General features: G+C 27.8%; 2 protein-coding genes across 2 annotated transcripts in view; one reads left to right on the top strand and one right to left on the bottom strand.

The window, feature by feature from the left end:
• Positions 1 to 17,070, bottom strand: part of LOC129958857 (protein pellino-like) — a 28,251-nt gene extending 11,181 nt beyond the window's left edge. The window contains exons 1-3 of the mRNA XM_056071577.1: positions 16,588 to 17,070; positions 6,232 to 6,408; positions 2,218 to 2,449 (exon numbers count right to left, since the gene is read on the bottom strand). Coding sequence (XP_055927552.1) covers positions 2,218 to 2,449; positions 6,232 to 6,408; positions 16,588 to 16,607 — 429 coding nt within the window. The 5' untranslated portion in view covers positions 16,608 to 17,070. The remainder of the gene's footprint in view (positions 1 to 2,217; positions 2,450 to 6,231; positions 6,409 to 16,587) is intronic.
• A 732-nt stretch (positions 17,071 to 17,802) lies between these two features.
• The window catches only part of LOC129959110 (uncharacterized), a 28,824-nt gene continuing 23,149 nt past the window's right edge, over positions 17,803 to 23,477 (top strand). The window contains exon 1 of the mRNA XM_056071926.1: positions 17,803 to 18,163. Within this exon, the coding sequence (XP_055927901.1) occupies positions 18,065 to 18,163 (99 nt within the window). The 5' untranslated portion in view covers positions 17,803 to 18,064. The remainder of the gene's footprint in view (positions 18,164 to 23,477) is intronic.

Raw genomic sequence — 23,477 nt, forward strand, 5'->3', positions numbered from 1 at the left:
CATGACAATGATATATTCTAATGTCTTGGAGGATAATTTGACTCTCAAACAAATACATACTGCATGATGAGCAATAAACATACAAAACTTATATAATATTCAGAAATAAAAAAAAAATTAAAATGCTCCCTCTTTTTTAAAATGAGAAATTGTTCATTTTTATAGTTGTAATATTTAAAAAAATATAATGAATTAAAATCTCATGATTATTTTGGAATTAGCCTGCAAGATAATCATGAGATTTACCTGCAAAACACTAATTCAAATATATGGAAATGCAACAAATAAAAATGAATTAAAAGATATATGTTTCTTTTCTATATAAGTTTCTTAGTAGATGAACAATTCAAATAAAGAAAACATTTTCCACACTTTTGAAGCTAAATCTGTTTCAAAAAATTTCGTTCTAAATTTATTTTTTGCAGTAAATGGTTTTGAATACATAAACACTTACCAGAAAAACAGGGGGAAAATATTTGACTTTTTCCAGAATATTGTCTTTTTTTATGACATAGTTGAAATTTTATAGTCGAAATTTACAGCCAATTAGAGCAGGGTGGAAAATTGAATAATAATTAAGAAATAATATCAATCAGGAATAAGCTAAAGGAAATGTGAGGCATGTATGAGAACATACAAAAAAATTTTAAATGGAAAATCGATTTTTTTTTCTTGCAGATATAATTTTGTTGAAGTTGCATGAATGTTATTAACTTTTCATAAGTTTAGTTTATTTAAATTAAGTTTAAAGTATTTAATATCTTAATTTCAAACTATACAGGAAGTACTTTTTAGAGCAGGCATATCAATCCATGGACAGATGATGAAACAAATACCTGAACCAACACCTTATTCTCCCAACTAACATGCTCCTTACATGACGGCATTTGAACCATGAGAATACATTTAATATTCATTATGTCCAAACACGCAACAAATCTGCATTGCTCAAATCTGCAATCTTTGACTCCTTGGTTCTATGACTAATCTTTTTTGCCACCATCCGTTTCTTCATAGATGATAGAGGTACTGTAAAAACACATTCTTGACTTCAGAACAAAAACTAGTGCAATACTTGTATAATACTCGTTTCTCTTTAACCATATAGCCAACAAATAACAACCTGTGTGTGATAAATATGCTTATTGCTTAATAGGTTACACAAGAATTAATAGCCTCACAGTTGGCTAAAAGAGAAGAAATCTTGTTGTAGAATGACTTGAAAAGACTTAAATCTTAAAAATAAAGACAACACCCCAAAAGGATTTCTAAATTTCAAATTGGAATTTTCATTAGTATTTAACTTACATGTTAAGATTTATTGAATTTTTTTCAGAGATGAATAAAGTCTGCAAGAAAAAAATCACTGCTAATATTTAATAACTTATCAAACTTAATTATTTAATACAGAAAATTGCTTTTTAATACTATTTCTATAATACTGAAAAGGAAATCACATTGTTAATTTAGACGAAAATTGGTTTTAAGTCTCTTGTTTATTTCAAAATTTTGAATTTGTATACCAGCAACACGCATTCAATTTTATTTTACAATAAAACATAAAAGTATTCCTCTAAAGAGTGACAAATGTAACATAAAATTTAAGTTACAAAATGGAATTGAAGTTTAGGCGACTTAATTTTTTCAACCATTTCAGCTTTAAAATTACTTTTAACAACTTAATTTCAAATTATAATATGGATCTCATAAAATGTCATTTAATGCATTTGAAATTTTCAAACTACATAAAGATCTAACTAACAGTATATTGTGTTCGCAAAAGTTGGATATCAGATCTAAACCTATTTTTTGCCATTCTCCCAGAACTTAAAACTTCCAAATGTAATTTATCATTTATGATGTAGAGAAAAATATGTAGGAGAAAATTCATTTATTTGAAATTTATTTAAATGAAGCAACACAGTTCATTATTATGTCCATTAAAGATGTTTTGTAGAACTAAGCCCTAATTTAATGAATAGTTTTCCTATAAAGTATGTCTCTCAAATGCAAAATATATTTGACTTTTCTATTTAACTAAGCATTAAAAAAAGAAGAGAAGTACTTAATTGGAGAATAATTTCATCAAATTTTCTGGGGGGGGGGGGGAGATGATAATGCAGCAATGTAATTTTCTGTGCTTTTCTCATCCTTTCTACAGTATGCTACTGCACTTAGTAATTTTTTAAAAAAATACAAAATAAAAACATACAATACCTGAAACATATCTGTTTCATCATCTGGCATATACTCTACAATAACAGCTTGGTTTCGTGATAACGTGTATGATATTGAATGCTGTGTACTATCCAAAATTGCTTTGGATGATTGTGGTGTTTTAACAACATAGTGTTGCGATTTCTTAACACCATTTGAAACTGGTCTCTTGCAAAGAACAAATTTGCTTCGTCGCCTCCCTTTTTCACCTTGAGGCAGACTACCATTATATCTGTAAGAGAACATTTCATAAGACATTAATATATATATATATATATTCCATAGGAAAAAAACCTATTAAGCCTAACACGTTATATAATAATAAAAAGTTAAAATCAAAAGCAAAAAAAAACCAAGTCTCAATATTCAGCTGCATGTAAAAAAAAAAAAAAAAAAAAAAAAAAACATAATTCAGGGTTCCAACTCTTATTAAAGAAAAAAAAAAATCAATTTTTCAAAGACATTTTTTAAACAATTCAAAGATAATAAAATTGCATATTTTAGATATAGAAATACAAACAATAAATTTAAATAAAATAATTTTTATACGATGATTACTTCCTTGCTTGCTACCTTCTAAACGCTTAATAGAAGAGCACTGAGGAAACTTGTGCATCACATTTAGTTAACAAGTAAAACTTACAGCTTAAAGTGATTTTTGAGATCACAATGCAAGCACCTTTACCATTAGCCATTGCACATCTACTGCTAGGAGCTAGTTTCAAACCAACTACTAACGGATGCGGACTGCACAAACATACTCACAATTTAGTTGAAACAAAATTCCTTAAAATTGTTAATTCCATAAAAATTTACTAAACATACTTTTGATCAGTGCTTGGCAAAATGATGAGGAAATGACAGAGATAGACACAAATTAAGAATCTTTATTTACATTTAAAACAAATGAAATTGTTAAGGCTTCAATTCCTAAAGCCATTTGATTTATGTATAGAAAATCTCTTATCTGCTGCCTTTTCAACTAATATGTTTCCAGATTTCTGCAGTTAAAAAAAACACCTCTTCAATTTTCACCATTTTTTTAGTTTAAACCATTTAGTTTATCTGTTGTGCATTTTCCTTTTCTTATTGTTATGAATTTACCATAAGTTTAAACTGGTTCATTTTAATTTTTTAATAAGTGGATTGTATTCTTATTTAAAATCAAACGACAATTCGAAAGCCAACTTTTTATTTCACTGTGGTTCAGCGACCCCGCAACGACTCTCTACAAAACTGTTTTTGAAAGCTGATCCCATGTCAGTAGGGTTACAATAATTTTATCGCTGAAGCCAAGTCTGCATATGTTTGCTACATTCTTTACAAAAAGCGCCAACGAAGCGGTAACACTTATGCTTCCAATCATCTTGAGATTGTAATATCTAATTGTTCATTTTTTTTTTTTCCCCAACAGACATTTTCTTGACTACACAAGTTCTTTTGTAGTTTGAAAATTCTCTGCTACACCGCAATTTCAATTCAGATGAAACCATAAGCTTTAGAACATATATTTTCTCCTTTAAAATTTCCAACCTCAATATTTTTATTTAAAGAAAATAGGCTTTCAACTATGGTTTAGTCATGGGATTATATCATCTGAATCTCAATTATTTCCCAAATTTCTGATAAAACTTTTGACCCTTTCAATATTTTATTGAAAACTTCAATTTGATTTTTGGATTTTTCAAACTCCTCAAATTCTAGTGCATGGCAAACCACATCATTCAAAAAAGTTGTTCATTTCTATTAAAATGGAATCGCATTTTTACCGGTAGATGCTTTAAATTCACAAAAACAAAAAGAATGCCTTTCATCTTGTTATAGCAGGGCTTGTTTGGCTATCTTATTTTTGAACATATAGTTCAGAAGGAAACTATCCAAAACATTTAAAGGAAAATACACACTAAATTCTGACATTCATGTTTCTGATCTATTGGCTGTTTTTCCAGAAAAGTTTCTCTGAATAATAAGATATTTTAGGATTTTGTTTCTAAAAAAATCAAGTAGTAATTCAGCAAAGTACAAATCCCATAAATGCTATTTACAGTTTTTAGACCTTCAAGAACATTAATTTTCATGACACACACACACACACACACAGTGTTTAAAAATGAGCAGTCTATAAAAAGGATGTAGAAAATGATAAGATAATTTAAAGCAATTATGAGAAAAAGCCTTTCCCTGACATATGGGATATTCATTGAATTTAGATTTGGTGTTATAAATTAACCTTTCTGGCATATACTATCAAATCGTTCCTCATTTCGAGTGCTTGATCAATAGCAGCTATATTTTCTGAAAACCTGGTTCTTCGAAGAATCTTAGTAAGCTTCTGGTTCTTTAAAAATTTAAAGTGTAATGTTATCTTTTGGCTGGCAAACTTTTATAAAAATACACATTAGATAATGAGAGGTTCAAAATCTCATGCAGGCTACAATTACACGCATTTATTTAAAAAGTTGAGAACTCTTTTTCATCATTCAATAAATCAAAAATATGGAATTTACTGATGGACAATAATTTCATGTTTGTGGAATGGCCCTTAAAGTTGAAGCTACATATCCAGTTTCGATATCCTTATTTATTTTTTCATTCTAAAACATAGTGCAAATTCAGTTGCCATGTTTCAAGGTTTGGTTAAATAATCATCCAGCATTAGACTATATACATTATGATCAACCAGACTTGAATTACCTGAATGTAGAGAATTATGTTAAATATAAATGCATTCTTACATAAACTATACAACAAATAAATCTCTAAAATTTCAGTTCAATATCTAAGGGGTAATAATATTATCTCCAGCTGTTAGGCCTTTGAAAATTCCTTCTTGTCTAGTAATCCTATTAGCTGGAAGTCCTTTCCCCTTCCTTCAAATTACACGAAGAGAAAACATTGAGATTGATAACTCTCTTGTAACAACAACCCTTTTGTGTTGGTGGAATTTTCAAGGAAAAACCAATAATCCCATCCAATTATTATGAAAAGTGTTAAAATATGTAAAAAATACAAAAGAGACGTTTTATTGGTTTATGTTATTGATTAGGCTTTTGAAAATTGCTTACACTTGAATATGTTACCAGATTAGGGGTGGAGTGGAAGAATTGAACTTTGAATTTTCACCTTTAAATGAAAGGCTATTCATTTGAAAAAAAAAAAAAATTTATTGAAAAGCTATAGATACTAAAAGCATTAAAAAATAATGCTCTGAAAGATAATAGATGTTGAAAAATGTGTTCAGATTTAACAATTGGGACAAAATGTTAATTTCACATTTAATTCTCAATTTTTTTCAGTCTGTAGATTGAAAAACATTATTGCAATTTTCATTTATTTTCACAGACTAAACAAACCAACTTTTTAACGACCTGGAGTACAATAAAATAAAATTCTAGGAGTTTACAATTATAGGGGTTGACCATCAGAACCCTGTAATTGTACAAATGAAAAAATCACAGAATATTTAATTACTATTATTATTTTCTCGTAATTAAATCACTTATGACACTTTATAGCGTTAATGAAATTCATTACTTCTGAACAGCTTTTTATGACAATTCATTTTATTAAATAAAGAATAATAATACAAAGCAGAGCTGACTGCAGATTTTAAAAGAACAAAAAGGTAAAAATTTTCATACAGAAAATTTATTTATATTAAAAAATATTGCAAATGCCAATAACTAAATTTATATAAAAAATTTTTAAAAAATGCATACTCAAATAATTCATTTCCTCTCTTTATTTCATGCAAGTTATCCTTGACACAATACAGTTTAGTGAATTTGTCATGAAATATGCTTTGCCATTAATAAATATCAACTTAAAGTATTTATACACATATCATATAGAATTTATATGGAATATTCGTATAAAATTCTGTATTGAACAAATTTAGTTCACAGAAAGACATTCCTTTTAATCTGTAAAATTCATTCGTATATGACTAAAAATTTTAATCCTGCAAAACTCTAAAAGAATGGAACAAATAATATATAGCTTTCATTTATTTACCCTAAAATAACTAATTCTCCATATGTCAACAAAGGTTCCTTTTTCAATAATGGGTTAACTTCATTTCTGCTATGTTCAGCATCATGATGAGGTGTAGAAGGACCTGAACTACCACTTGATTTATCAAGAGACGAACTTCCATGAACCTTCGATTGATTAGGAATGATGTTTTCAGTTCTAATCAGAAATAAAAAAATATACCAGTTGGATTACAGTGAAAATAAAGAATATGATCAAAAACAACAGTGATCATTAAATTGCAAACATTAACAACTGAGATATATAATCTTAACATTTACATTAAGCGTGACTCCGAAAATCCTATTATAACAAGTATGTTATTTTAAGTTAGTATGTATTACATGTACTACAATATTTTCAGAATATCCTTCTACAGAGAAAAACATCACTCTAGTAAAATAAAATATTCCATTTTCTTTCACTGATAAATTTAGTGCATTAATGGTTCAAGAGATGGAAAATTTCATTAATCTGATAAAATGGAAGACAAAGGTATTATGAATCGCTTTAAGTCAGTTATCAATATACTTAACTGAAAATTATAAAACATCTCTCAGGGGACAGCATATCATCTAGTTATTAGCTATAATATTGGGCATAACTTAGGCAAGATAAATTACTAAAGGTCTATACTAAATTTATATAATCTAATAGATTGTTTTCATTGTTACAGACATAACTATAGTCTGTGCAATTTCTGTAGGCATTTCAAGGAGACTCGTTTTCCCTACTCTTCACTCTTTCTCCGTTGCCATGGTTTCGACAAAGCTTGTTTTCCCCCACACCACTATGTTTCGGGAATACCTTAACAGCTGTGTAAAAAAGAGAGGGAGAGAGAAAAGAGTGGCATTGTTATCTGCCTCAGCATTACGAGGCAGACAACCGTTACAAGGTAAAAAATGTGACCTTGAACCACCTACAGAAAATACAGACTATAATTATTGCAAAGTGCACATGACATAATAGAACTGCCTACAAAATTTTTGGAGCAGAATTCAACCCTAACAAAACAAAACAAAACAAAAGCTTATCTATTCTTGTATAACCAAATATATTATGGAACAACACTATAACACTTAAGAAAATAAATTTTACAATGCATTTCAATATATGGAAATATAATCAAGGAAGCAACAAATAAATCATTATAAATGGAAATAATGAAAAGCCCCATAAGAAAACATACCAATAAGATCAAGTTGTAAGTAGATGGCACACCTTTTAGAATAGAATTTTAATATTTGTACCAATTATCAAAAATTAAAAGCCTGTTACTGAATTTCTAACATTACACTACCTTTATCCAGTATTCATATCTGTTTATTTTCATTTATATCATCATTTTTTTTAGAAATGCATATTTCCAAATAGAGACTTAAATGTTAAATAGTCCCTTTTCAGTTGGCAAAATATAACTAACAAAAAATTTTGATTGAATTTTTGCTGTAGTTCTTCATTAGCAACCAACAATCTGCTAACATTTTGCATTTGTTTCATTTTCAACTCTTTATTAAAAAATTTTCAGAACTGCAGCATAAGATTTCTTAGTCATAGTTTTAGAAGAACAAAAGCTTGCTTGTTTTTGCAAGTATGTACTTCTTTTTGCTTTTGAGTATTTCAAGGCAATTCCTGCTTTATTACATGCAAGAAGAGACAAGGTTGACAGAAAAGCTAATTATTTCAATGGAAGGCCAAAAATTTCTTTTTCTTGAAACTGCAGAAAATTTATTAGGTTTTTAATTGAGAAAGCTTTCACCACCTCTTTCAAGACTGAAAGAAACATCTTTCGCAAAATTTATACTACAATCTATTTTTCTACTTCAGTTTAGTTGAATAGACATAGTCCATAACCTTAGAAAAATATTAATTGCATTTTAAGGAAATTCTCTGACCACTTGATTTAAAGAAAAACAGTTTTTGAGAAATTCTGTAATCGTCTCTCCTCAAACTATTTAGTAAATTTCTCGTATGATCTATACAGTATTTCATTCAAGATTAAAGAACGTATTTTGCATCCACCCAGATTTGGTGACAGCGTATAGTTCATCAGGTGCCTAGTTTCTATCCACATCTCATATAAATATGAACTCTTAAAGAATGTAAAAGGGGGACATCTAATTCTCAAAACAGAAACTTCTAAAGTAATAAACATTATCTTGGAATATTCCAATAGCAAAGCCTAACATTATGATCACTTTATGTCTCTTTACTTAAATTGATTTAAAATAAATAAAATAAAAATGAAATCTCAGCTAAGCATAGAAATATATTTATCTCCACTGTTAATAAAGATGAATGTGTATGTGCATCTACGTTAGCTCTCTATGAGACAAGTCATTTGATCAAAATGTGCAGCTAGATTGATTTTTCAAAATTTTTTAATAATAATTTGAAATAATTTAGGCAGTTTTACCAAAATAGCTTCCAAAAACACTACATTCCAAAAATGATTTTCACATCTGAAAATTCAAAAAATTATCTTTCAACTGATACTAATATTTTTACTGCATAATTTTTTATTTTTATTTTAAAAGAATTTTTTAAAATTAAGATTATACTTCATAAATAAGCAATAATAAAAATTTTTAAAATATGCCTAATTTTAAACACTGCTTTTCTTTTCTGTGAAACAAGTAGATATATAGAGATATAGACAGAGAATTAAAGAAATGAATAGTATGAAGAACTGAAAAATGTCAGACTTTTAAAACTATTTCAATTGTAAGTCTATCAAATTATGCAGTTTAAAAACATTCTGTCGACAGAAGCATTAAGACGAAGTTATCCTAAATATTTGATTGGAATTTTTGGCAACCAAACAGATAAAAGCAATTATAGCAAATTATGTATCATGAAATTCATACATTCTACTTCTCTGCTCATAAGAAAGGGACGGCTCCACGGGGTGGATTAAAAGTGAAAAACTACTATAAAAATAAAGAACTTCTAGCACTTTTTAAGCACCATAGACAAAAAATCAAGCACTGTTGTACATGTATACCTACATAAACTTGCATATTTTCTAAATATAGTTTTGTTCCCGTTTTATAATAATGCAAGCTTTTAAGGAAATAATAATAATTTTAAATGAGAATTCTAATATTTATTTATGTATTTGTATAATGTCTTCTAATGCAAACAAATTATGTCTTTTGGACTTTGACATAACTATCAATACCAAAAAATTAATTAAACTTTTATAAGATTAAAAACAAAGATCTGTGATCTTTTTTCACATTTTTCAGAACTAACAAATTACCAGTTTATTTAGATGGACTCATCAATGTTGAAAATGTCAATAGTGATGTAGAAGCACTCCACGAGCAAAAATTTTACATTTAATTTTTATATATAAAACAACAAATAAGGTTTGGCATGGCTCAGATGGAAAATATAAATTTCTTCCAGCACTAACTCACGATTTATAGTAATTTTATTTGCAGTCTAAAGAATTCCGGAATGACTACTGCCATAAGATTGGCAAAACTGCTTTGAAATTGAAGACAGAACAATGAAATGTTCTAAATTAATTTTTAAGTCATTTTTAATAGAAAAAAAAATATAGCAGCATTCTGAAATGGACAGACTATAAAAAAAATGTCTTACTATTTCTGAGTTCCAAAGTTTAGTAAATGCCTTTTTTGAACATTTAATATTCTGAAAATTTAATAAAAACATACTTTTAAACCAATATGAAAAAAAAAAATCTTATTTTAATTTTTAAAAAATTACAGAAAAATGTGATTATATTTATGAAGAAATGCCTTAACAAATCCTTGTTTTCATAAACAATGAAAACTAATTCATGAAGTTATAAAAACAGCTCTATAATTAGAAGAAAAATGAAAATAATGCCAGGTGAAGCATTTTTTTAAACCAGTGAGAGACAATGTATTGCATTGCTTCAAAATTTAGCAAAATTCATTCAATGAAGAATTGGATGAATTTTGGACAAGAATTTATCAGACTTATTCAATGAATAGCTTAGGTATTTTTTTGAAGTTTAAATTAATGCAAAGAAAGCATTTTTTTTCTTTTATCATGATTTTAACAGTAATAAAATAACATGATTCAACAAACAGAAGAAACAATGATATTGTAATGAATTTCATTATAATGAAATCAAATACAAAACAATTGTTACTGTTACAAATTGTGTTAAAAACCAATTTTTTAGAAATTACTAAAATTTTTTAAAAATACATTTCTCCAAATAAAATAAGAATAATTGAAAACCTATTTTTTATAAACTTTAAAAAGGAGTAAATATAATTCTTGTGTAATAATAAACTTTGATGTTAAGAGAAAAAAAACATTGAAATTCTGTCAATTTTTTTTATTAAACTTCAAATTAAAATTTTGAAAATGCCATTCTTAGTGGGCCTCTAATATCCAAAAAATAACTCCCTAAATTTCATGCTGCTAATTTCAATGATTTATGCTACATGCTGCTCTGTCAATCAGAGTAAAACTTTATATGTAAAGAGGGATTTCATCAGGGAAAAAATTCTATAAGAGTTATAAAAAGAAAAAATTATTATGAAATGATAGAATACAAACCCTAAAAAATAAGTTTTGAAAAAAAAAAATTGTTCTTTAATTTTAAATATTAGATCCAGTATATCCCCCCCCCCTTTTAAAAACAAAATTTTAGTGGGGTTGGTCCAACAAATAATTTTCAAATAGGAAAAACACTACAAACAGGGAAAGAAATTAAATCTATTAAAAATTCATGGCTTTCTGATAAAATCTCATACTAGATTTTATGCGATTGACTAGCATAATTATATACCGGAATTAATTTTAAAATTCAGTATCGCACAGTAAAATCCCTTTAGCAAGTCATTCAAGAAATTGCTCCAAAATGAAATGCGAATGAGAACGATGATCAAATATGTAACATACTAAAAAGAGGCTTCACTGTATTTTTAAAGCAGTTTCTTCTATGCTCGATATAGCTCTTCTGTACTCCAAATTTATCCTGCTGCATTATTAGCTTTTGCTCATCAGACCAATCTGCATATTTTTTCTTATATATATATATTCTTATATTGTTCTTAAAAATATTCTTACCAGGCATAGTTTTAAAAAAAAATTCTTCAACATCTAAAACACTAAAATTGAAGTTCGAATATTTTTTGCACTGTAACAAATACGGCCCAGTAGGTATTTCGTACTGCCCCTTCCAGATAACCATTCCAGTATTTCAATAAACAGCAGTGTACATTGCTGAAGAAAGACAGAATGGGGAAAAAGGCTCATCAAACATTGAATACCTGTTCGAATCTCGTCTGTTCCACCCTGGATTCCTTCTCCAAATTCTTTTATTTTATTGGTTTTCATTCTTATTATATCTGGTAAGCAAGCCTTTATGACTATGCTTTTGAATTATCATATTCAATATGTGGGGGAAATAAAACAAAAAGTGTTTTTTGCATTTCTCAAGAAAATTAAGCACTTTAAAGGTGCTAAAAACTGGTTTTCAAGCACTTTTCATCCCGCTATGCACCTGTTCCATATTATTTTTGTACATGAAAAATTACTCTGGGTTTTGGGGAACTGGAATTCTTGCACTAACTGGCTTCATGATTCTAAAAACAGAGTTAAGTAAAAATGTTACCAGGATAAACTAAAAGAATACTGTTGACTAAAAAAACGTAACTAAAATTTGCTGGCAATGCAAATTATCTAAAAAAAATCAGCAAGACAAAACAAATTACACAATTATTATTAGTTTTATGTAAAAAGTTCATTTTACTCCATTTGATCTAATGAGAGGTACCTCAAATATAGAGATGAGAAGTTTCGTATAAGTAAGCAAGTTCATACTTCCTCTGTGGGTACAATAATTGTGCAGGATCCAGTTATCTCTAATCTGATGATGGACCATGCCTCTTATGTGGAAGGTGAAATTGTGGGCTGCATTGTAATGAGGGCTACTTAGTGTCCTATTTCAGGGTCCAGTTAAATGTTACAGCAAACGGTCATATCATTTACCCTGGATACTATGGCATGGCTGCAATGACCATTACCATCTGAGCTAATCCAGTACTATAAAACTTTAATCATTAACTGAACCCGATTTTAAATAATTTTTATTCTATCACTAAAAACAACTACAACACATAGTTTAACAATATAAACCTTGATATAAGTTAACTTTGCATGCATGCACACATACATACAGATTTTATATATAATGATTTCTTTAGAATGAATCTTTTATTAGGTAACTGATCTATCAAAAACTGTAAATAAAAAATACAAAATTGAGTATGGCTGCAAATTTTACATAAATTTTAGTTTTGGTTGAAAATTAATTAAATGATGGAGCTATAGTTAAAATGCTATAGTAAATACCCTTTAAATTTTACTAAAAACAAAAGTTTAACACAAGTGTAAATGGAATGCTACACATTATAAAGAAACAGAGAAATATAAATTTTATAGTTTAGATTTTATTAATGGTGATATTTCTATCTTTTTCCAACTTTTTAATGATGCCTTTTTTATTAAGAAAAATTCTTTAGATCAGTGTATTACTTTGAACTTAATATCTCAGATAAAGACCTAGTCATTCAAAGCAGCACAAGACAAAATAATGCTCTAAAAATAAAGTATAATTGTTTGTGCTCCTTCAGACCAACGACAGACTTTCAAAATTTTGAATTACTGCCTGACAGAAGACGATGAAATTTCATAAACAACCCATTCTCCAAACTTCAACACCAGTGCAAGATGATTCGAATTTCATATAATTTTAAGTTGATTTCCTTCAAGATATTAACCTGTGAATTCTACAGATATATATTTTCTTTCATCACATTAAATGTCAAAATGATACATCAATAAGAATGATGCCTCGAGAGCAGAGGGTGAAAATAGACAAGGTCTGCATGTCAAATAAATCTTCACTAGAAATAAAACCTCAACTAGCGTGATCTCTTTGTCACACAATAAAATTGTTAGAATAGTTTGAAAGTATTTCTTTTTTTTAAAAAAATGAGGCTTTATTTCTATATAATTTTTTTAATGGAAACTTGAATTATTAATGAATATTTAAATGTATTATTTAATAAAACTTCAAATTTTAAAATGGTAGGAAGACTTTTAAAGAGAATTTCTATTTATTTTGTTTTGCATATAAATGAATTACTTTTATTAGCTTTATATTTTTAATCAACTTTTTTTTTTCTTCTCATTTTTAATCAACTTCCATTTAAAGAAATTCTTCTTATTTTCAGAAAGGTGAATGGTGCATTTTTTCCCCCCAGTAAACCAATGAAATACCAGTGACCGCCACAAGAAAAATGTTTCAGATTTTTTTTTTTTTTGTCTTGTTACATTGTTTACTTCTAATTTCTGCAGACTCCTTATTTTCAGCTGATCAGTGAAGCTGCCACTTTCCAGTTTCCACAGTTAGTGCAGCCTTATAATTATTTTTTTTTTTTAATTTAAAGGACACTATAACTGCTCTTCATATATTTTACTTGCAAAAGGGTAATATGCAGTGAATAAAAACTGTTAGATACATTTCCCTTTTAGCTAATTCTGTACTAAGTTAATTTTCATTTTCTTCTTGAATACTATTTTGTTCAAATTAAAATATGTAAAAAGTTTCTAGATATTGCTTTTTAAAGAAATTAACTTTTCCTTCCTCCATTTTTTATTTTTCCCTTATTAAGATGAAATCAATATTGATTGTATACGAGTAATACTGTAAAAAGTTTCTGTATCAAAAAACAAACAGTATTTTATATTATACTTTTTCTAAATGCCATGATATTTATTCTCTTAAATGTATTCTTTTATAGATACTTTCACTATCAAAATGAATAAACTACTTACCTTAATTGCAAGAAACAGTCATATCTATCAGATATGAGAAATGAGATTTTAAAATGAAACAAACCAATAAACCATGCTTTTTGACATGTGAAAACATTTTTGAAATCTGAAGAATTTTTTCACCAATTGGAGTTATACATTAGTTTCCTTTCCTTTGTAGATAATAAAATATAATTAGAATAATCGCAGAAAAACTTCTTGAAAAATTATTTACGGATTATTAATCAGCTTTTCTGCAAAAGCAGTATTTAAATAATACAATGAAAGGAAAAGACGAAATCAAGAACAAACTAGAACATCAATATCTATAACACTTAAATTAAATAAAATACATTAGAAAGCATACATTTATAATTTTTACAATAGTTAAAATACAGAATGCATTAGCCAAGTTTTACATTAAACTATATAGAACAGAAAAAATTGTTTGATTAAGTTATAAATACTATTATTTTACTGTTTTTATTATAATTATTATTATTCCTGATGAGTTATTAGGATATCATTAATAAAAAAGTCAAAGTAAAAAAAAAGTCACCAATACAAATATTTTTAAACATTATATTCGTTAAAATTTCTAAAAATTTATTACAAGTACTTGTTTTATATTTTGAGAAAAACAGCATATTTAAAAGCAAAATATCCTTTAAATATGTTTCAAATGATAAAGTACCAAAAATTAACTTTTTAAAGCCAGAAGCTGATAAGAAATTTTAATCAAAATTTTTTTATAATACTGTAAATAATTTTTAATAGCAGTTGAATAATCAGCATATGTATAAGATATATCAATGTATAATACAAAACAAAGAGTGTGTATTACACTATCTACAGTAATGGAATAATTCTTACAAATTATTTATCACAAGGCATTTTGATAGGAATTTATATAATTTGAGGTAGACTAATATCTTGTAAGTAGATGAAAAGATCAATCTTTAAAACCTTATCATGAAAAAAAATGAATAATAAAAAAAAATATAAGCAAACAAGCCTATATTTATACCATATTATTGTTTAACAAATTTATCTGACACATTGTAGAAGTTTTGCTATTGAGTTGTTACACTTTGAAATAAAATATTAAAAATAAAAGACACTGAATTAAAATATTGATTATTAACAAAAAACATCTCATTAAAAGCCCTCAATAATTATATAAAAATCATATTTGATTAATTCATGGTTAACCAGAAATTTTCTCCGTTTTTGATATAAATGCAAACATCTCACCAGTAAATAACAATTTTGTTTATTTCATTTTTCATAAGTACTAACTATACCACAAACAGGTAGTTTATATTTTAAAGTTTTTTATAAGCATTTAAATATATTTTGAGAAATATAGAAGAACTAAAATAAATTAAAATTAGCATATAAGGTTATCTCAAAAATTCAGTACACACATAATATAATCCCTCATTGCTTGGAAAAGTTTTCTTCCTCTTATAAGATTATTCAATATAATTACAGAAGAAATTTACTAAGGACCTTGCTAAACTTTTTACAAGAAGGTTAAGAACAGCAAGACGGAACTATTCTAAAAATTCCAGTTAATTTAGGATACATTAGAGTTTAAAGAAACGAGTCTTCTTAATGTACACAGCATAAAAATAAATCAAATTTCATAATTCACTTCTTTACCAGCAACAAAACTGAAAGTATACATTCAATTTACATACATTTTGACATATCATTAAAATGAGCGCATCTCACAAAATAAAAAAAAGTTTGACTTTGTTACAACCAATTAAATACCAGCAACTAATGAAAACAAATCATATATCCTATAAATCTCTTAATGAGCAACAAATTTCACATAAAACTTATAAAGGAAGTTTTAAAAGGGAGGAGGGAAAGATAAACAATAAATCATAATGACAGATGTCAAATATTCAATCATCTAATTACAAGTCGTTCTAGCAGTTTTAATTATTTCTTCAACTTAAAATTAGCAAACATGTATCTAATAAATACAAAGGAAGGAAAAAAAAAAAAGTGCAATTTTAAGGGGAAGAAACTATACCTAATATACACATGCTGAACTTCCATAAAGCATAAGAAGTTAATAAAAAGTAAACGACATAATATTGTAAATGTTTTGCAAAATGAAATATTAACGTACAATAAATACATTCGCTTTGATGACTGTTTAGAATTTGGAACAATGGTTCCCTGGTACAACAAAACAATACAATTACTTACAATTCCTTAATACTTCGTTCGAAAATTATAATGCAGAAATTTCAAATTTCACGTTTGTCAAAAAAAAAAAAAAAAAAAAAAAACACTTCAATAATCTGCACAACAGGAGATATCTATCGATACCTAAACCGAAACTAAAATTTTTCAGATAGCATTTTTTAAAAATATTTTTATAGAAGACTGGATTCTTACCAGAACTATTGATTGTGAACTTTTCTGCGTATATTATTACCTATTCTTTGTTTTAATCTTCTGAAAATTCAATGTATCTCAAATACTTACTGCTTTTCGTTATCGGGCATTCTCAGCTTACATCCAGCTCACTTGATCCAATACAATAACAAAGTTTTTTTGCATTGTGAAGAGCAGAAATTTTAAATAGAAAATACTATTTTTCCTAAGTACAGTATTTGAGGATGAAAGTTTACACCATTTAAAAGTAAATAAAACTGCATCAACTGTATTATTTCCAAAAAATTATCTACGGCTTAAAATGTAAAGGACCATTATTTATGTCACATCGTTGTCCGATACCGTTAGAAACCAAAATAATAAGTCTGGTTTACTCAAGAACATTAAAAAGAGATCCACAGAATTGAAATTGCTCGAATAGATTCAAGGAAACATACAACTGCAATATTTACGTTCTAGAAAATGAAATAATGAATCCTGTCTCAAAAAGTATTTAACATTGAAATTCGTAGAATAGTAGCTACAAAAGAAACATATTCCCCACGACGTTTTAGATAGATAATGTCAGTAGAGAGACAATCCACCACTGCTGCGCAGGCTAGGAAAAGTTATCAGAGATTCTGAATTAATACATTATTCATCTTTCGGCTTAAAATAATAAATAAGAAAACAGGTAGAATTTAATATAAATAGTAATGCGGAGAAATCAAGGGAATAGTGTTTTATACAAAGAAAATTAATTTAAAGTTGAAAGCTTGAAAAATTCATCCTTCCTTTAGAAATGTTCTTGAAACATCCAAATCCCTCAAATAATTTCTTACACTTAAAAAAAGAAAGAAATTGATTCCTCAATATTATTAAATAATTGAAAAATGAAGATTTTAAAACCTTAACCTTACGTATTTATCTTCTACAGATTTGATTTTGAGGCTCTAGCGCGATACATATTGTACATATTAAAAAAACAGAAAGTTCTTTTAATGCCTCTAATCCTTTTTGAATCACTACTAACTTAGTTTGTTTAGTTAAAATATCTAATTCATTCTGCAAATTTAGTTTCATAATAAACTTCTATGTCAAGAGTAATCTCGAAGACTTTACGTCCACTCCCCTCGTTTTATTTCGATTCATATAATTGAAGCAAAAGAAATAAGTTAATATCTATTTTTAAATTCTTATTTAAAGAAATAAATTTAAAAATTCTGAAATATAAATTTTAAAAAAAACTTAGCAGCTCTTTCATTGGTCGGTGTAAAAATATCCCAATTATAAGAAACAGAAAGGAGAGAAAACATGTCCAGTGTGTTGTTAGTAAACATCGGAAAAATTCTTGGTTGGTCTTGCGAACGCAATTTAGATAGTTTTCTTCCCTTTGAAATTTTTTTTAACTATTTAAAAGTAAAAATGTATTTAATATCGGAATACAGTACGCTTTACCTGAGTTTTTTTAATCTTTTGATTGTGTCAGGTTTATCAGTCTATCGAAAGCGAACTGCCAACTTTAGCACGTGGGGTACTGTCAGTGATTACAACATTGAGACAGTAATGAGAAACTCGCATTTCAGCTATGGCTAATATACACTGTCAGTTACTTTTTGCTACAATTTTGTACGGTTTAGTGTTTGTGGGTAGTATTATAGTAATTTCTTCTTTAGCTTATGCAAAGGTAAGATTCTAAACCTGATTATTTTATGTTTACTGAAAGGGGGCGTTTACAGTTCTTGTGTTTTTGTTTGCCTTCTAATCATGTTGTATTTTTCTGAATTTATTCGATATTCAGTTTTTTCTAACTCTCCACTAAATTAATAAAACATAAAGAATACAGAAGACGAATTTTAAATTATCTTTATACAAATGTTATGTATTAAGTAATTCATAATGAACTATTCAATCAAATCAGATCTGTAAAAATGAGTTGGCCTGTGACAATTTGCTGTCTTTTTGGACTGTAACAATAATGGAAAATATTAAAATTTTATTTGGAGCAGTTTTATTTCGATATCATTTTGAAAAATAATGGCACAGGGCATGTTTAAATTATGTCATAAAATGACTTTTATTTATGTGACATGTACAGGCATTTTAAATTGTCATTGATCGGCGAATTGCGGCATTTTTTTTTTTTTCATTTTGAGCAGATTACCTTTTTTTTTTTTTATTACTATTTAATAAGTATGGGTAGGATTTAAAAAAATGCTGTTGGTCTATACTGAGCTATATATAAACAATTTTTCTTACAAATTGTGTAAAAAAAAAAAAATTTTAAACTCATTAAAACTTCTGCTTAAAAATTTGTAAATCATATCACTTTTATCTGGGGGATGGTAATCACTTATCTTAAAAATAAATGGTTTTCTTATTTATGAAACATACTATTCTTTTGTATCGGCATGTTTTTTTCCTAAGTTAGAATTCTATTAAAAAGTAATACATATTATTGTATAGGATTTTAAAAAATCTGTTGTATTTAAAAAAATTGAATATTTTAGATACATTTTATTTCAGCTATGGGAAAAAAATGTAATTTTTTCAATTTAATTGTGGTTTGATATATGATCATGTTGAATATTTTGCAACTTTTTAAAATTAGTATTTGAACTATTATCTTTTAAAATAAAAGAAAGTTTCAATTTATTTTTTAAATTACATATAACTAGATTTTAATACTGTAATTATTTTATGTTTATTCAGTATTTAAATTTCTTTGTGGTTTTTTTAAAATGAGACTAAGAACACTTTACCACCACAAACTACCGATTTAAAATGCTTTTTTTTAATGCTTACTTTCTCTTTGCTTTTCAACAGTTTACTATAAGAAGGATTGAATTTTATATTTAAGCTAACATCTTTTTGAAGATTCGTGTATTGTTGTTTTAGGAGAGAGAAAGTTTGTGTATTTTGGAGAAGTTGAAATTTGATATGGATACACAGTTATTTGAGTATTCAAGTATAATATAGAATTTTCCTCTTAATCATCAGAAAAGTTGATATGAGGAATGTTGAAATCTATGGTTCAAAACTGAACATCAAATGATTAATGGGGTAACTTCCCTTCCCACAAAACAACCTCGTATTGTGAATAAGACATCTTGTGGACACTACTCTTGCAGTAATATTGTTTTCAGCTCCTGGGTGGTTCCTAAAGAAAAGTGATGGGCTCGAATTGATCCAAAAGCATCAAGTGTGTAAATCTGGCTCGTATTTAACACTTATATAAAGCATTTTTTTAATATCCTCATCTATAAAACCTTTTGTAGATGAGCATTATTTATCCAAAAATGAAAATACAATTTATTGAATTCTTGAAAAGTCAAATAAAATAAAATGTCTCAATCAAATCTGCAATATTTAACTCCTATACATATAAGCAAACAAAGAGGTCTGCCAAACATGCAAATAGATGTACAGCCATCTAATATGGTTTCCTTCATTTAGGTTCTCATCAAACGAAGGTATATCAAGAATCAGTACATGGATAAATTCCAAGAAGTCTTTGAAAAATGTTATCCCAAGAAATCTTGTTTAGCACTAAGTTATCTGGTTTATCCATATTGTTTAGCTAGTCGCATACCTGTCTATGTATTTGATAGGCTTCCTTGTTGATCAAAAGTGATTTGATAGACTTCTTTCAGTTGTTCAGGACTACTGTTAACTTTCAATTCATTTTTCGATAACTCTGCCCATCTACATAAGGCTGTTCTAGGCAAAGTGTGCCTTGAATAAAAGAATATTTATCAGATGGATTAGCTGTCTAATTATTAAGACTTAAACTTTACTGAATATTTCTGGAAAGGATAATTCAGCTCCCAATCCTCTGAAAGCCATTGAGGAAGTGAAAAATGCTTTATTTTAGGTGCGATAGTAATTGCCAGAACAACTCGTCAGCTCTCTTGTTATTGGTATGTTGTTCTTTCAGAAGATATCTTACCCTTAGTCAAATTATGTTGAATATTGCAACTTAAGGTGTAGATACTTTTGCCTTTATTAGCTCTACTGTTGTTAATGATTGTTTATTATAATTATTGCATAGTATAAATTTATCTATCAATGAATAAAGGCCAGATATCATTAAAATGTGTCCAGAATTTGTAGTTTTTGTAATATATTTTTACAGAAATTAATCAAAATGTGCAAATTCTCTTAATTTTAACACCATTCCGTAAAGTGAAGGAAGATAGTATTTTATTCTGAGTAATTGTGCATGTTGAGAAATATTGAAGTACCTGGTTTATTTTGTTTGTTTTGAAATTTACTTTTTAATCTACCTATCGTATAGTTACGTGTGGTGACAAACATTTGCATCTTATTCATCTAATAGTTAAGATTTAAATTATAACTTTTTAAACATATGTTAAGCATTTAGCCTACTTCATTTCCACCTTTCTTCTTTCTAATAATTTCTCAAACGGAATATGTAATCCAGAATATAGTTTATTTAGTTCTATGGAAATAGATTTTTATTCTTCTAAAATTTCGTTTGAATTTTACTTTTTTTCCTAGACAGTTTAATAAATGGAATTAATGTATAGTAATTCAGCTCAGTTCAGTAATATTAACGTCCCGTTTTAAAGAAACACTAGGGCTCTTGTGGGACGAACCTCGTAATTTTGAACCGCGATCAGATGACGAGGATGACAATTGTGCAGGTATCCCCCTCCCTTAACTTCCACATCACACCAGCGCGAGAACGTTTGGCTCCGATGAATTTAACGTGGTTAATATACATAAAACTGATTTTATAATCTTTCCAAGATAATAATAAAAACGTCCTAAAAAAAAACGGTTGCCTTAAAAAATGTATTGTTGAATATCTAGACAAAAATCTTGGCAAACATTTTAAATACAAGCTGATTTTTTTTTTTTTTTTTTTTTGTGATAAACCTGTGGCATAGCAAAAGAAAAAAAAATCCATTGGTTTTTCTATTTAAAGCATTTATATAAATTGGAATAATGAAAATTTAGAGCGAGGTTCACTCTTGAATATATCGCCAAGTAGCGAGTCCCATAGTTAATTTCATTGAAAGTTCCATAACAAAGTCAGCTTTATAAATGCTGATAATCTTATGCAAGAATTTCTTTGGCACTTCACATTTGTTTATTATTATGACCTTGATTCGTGATTATTTATAATACTATTTTACATTATGTTTAGTTTAATTGAATATATTCACAAAATATTAAATGAAATAAAAGCAAACTTCTTTAAAAGTGGTTTGAGTTTCCATTCTTTCCTGAAATTCATGACCTTCGAAATTGTCATTCTAAATAGAATTTGTTTCAAATGGAGTACTTTAAATAGATTAAAAAAAAAAAAAGCTGAGTTTAAGATTTCGCGGGTTGGAGATCGTGATCAAATTCCGGGAGAAAACAAATTTTGAAAACTGCAAAACTTTAATTTCAAATGCTTAATAGACATATGCAGTAGTTAAGTTGCGTTTAATAATTGGATTTACACTCAACTACACAACAATCTGTGAGCGAGCACAATTCCCCACAAATGTATAGCCCAGTCAAGACCTAAAAAGGTCGAAATGTTTGACGATGATTGGGCAGTTGCGCTGCATGGAAGTTTCTCCCGTCTCCCCACCGTACGCACCGCGCATAAATACAGATGTATATCGGCTCATTAAACGAAATGCAAGCTGTAACTTTAATGATTTTAAAATAATATCGTTTATAAAAAATACAGTGGAAAATTAAAAAATTTGAAAGCAAAACCAAATAAACCTTTTTATGATTATTCTAAATTTATTTAAAAAAATTATTTGGTTTAATGTAATTATGTAGGAAACCAATTTTGTACTCCGTTTAATAACAAACAAAACGAGGAAAATGAACTTGTCCGATCATTAGATATTAAGATAATGGCTGTTTTGCAAGTAGTAGTGTTTTGAGGGGAAACTCCGAAGGAATTTTAGGGACTTTCGCAAAAATATTGCTTTATTAGTGGTCTAGGCGTAGGGTAAAATTTAACTTTTCGCTAATCCTCCCCCCCCCTCTCCGTTCTAAACCTTTGATTCGGCTATGTGGAGAATTGCGCCCTTTCACAAACTGTTGAAAAAGATGAAGCAAATTAAAGTTAATTTTTTTTAAAAAAAGGCTTTTTCTTTAAAAATACCTATTCTTGGTGAAATAGATATTGCGCGAAGGCACATTTTCTTGAATTGGGCTTCTGCTCTATGCCATGTACAGGGATGCTACTAAATGCTGATCATTTTTATCTCTGTAAAAATCCGTCAGTTCAAAGATAATAAGACTTCGGCCAAACTATCTGTGTAGCACTAAACTGTGATTGTGTGCCCTGATTACAACACTGAACAAATGTCGTTATGTCTCCAAAATAAGATTTTTACGACTTCCCTTTTATGGATCTGGTACAACATATTCTTAGCAAGTGCTATTTAACCAGGAAGAATAAATTAAGGTAATTAAATGAGATAGTAAACAGTTTGATAAGCAAAAGTGATATGCCTTCACAGCTAGAGGGATGTATTTTTAAAGGAAAGAGAAAGCATGAAAATAATTTTTTACTACTGATTAGGTCAGTTTCACTGCTAATTAGATTTGGTACCACCCCCTTTTTAAAAAAATTAAATAGACTAATTCGTCAACTGCATAGGGGTCTCATAATTTCGGAGGACTCCAAGATCTTGAGAATTTTTTTGGGATGACGTATATTTAAGGTTATTTAATTTTGTGCTTTCATTTCTTTATGGTTACATATTTGAACATATTCCAATTAAAATATCGTTTAAATTTTAGAACATTATTTTTGAGATTTTTTTTTCTTCCTGTTTTTAATGTCACTTGCAGATTAGTGGAGGTTTTTTGCAGTTGGTCAACTGATTAATGTCAATAGCCCTGGTAAATTTTGTTTTAAAATGCTTGGAATACGTTAACTTTTTTTTTTTTTTATCTTTTATAATTTTGCTTTAAAAAATTAATTTTGAAACGTTTTCAATTCTTCTACTCCATTAACG

Source organism: Argiope bruennichi, chromosome X1 (assembly GCF_947563725.1).
Source record: "Argiope bruennichi chromosome X1, qqArgBrue1.1, whole genome shotgun sequence".
NCBI lineage: Eukaryota > Metazoa > Arthropoda > Arachnida > Araneae > Araneidae > Argiope > Argiope bruennichi.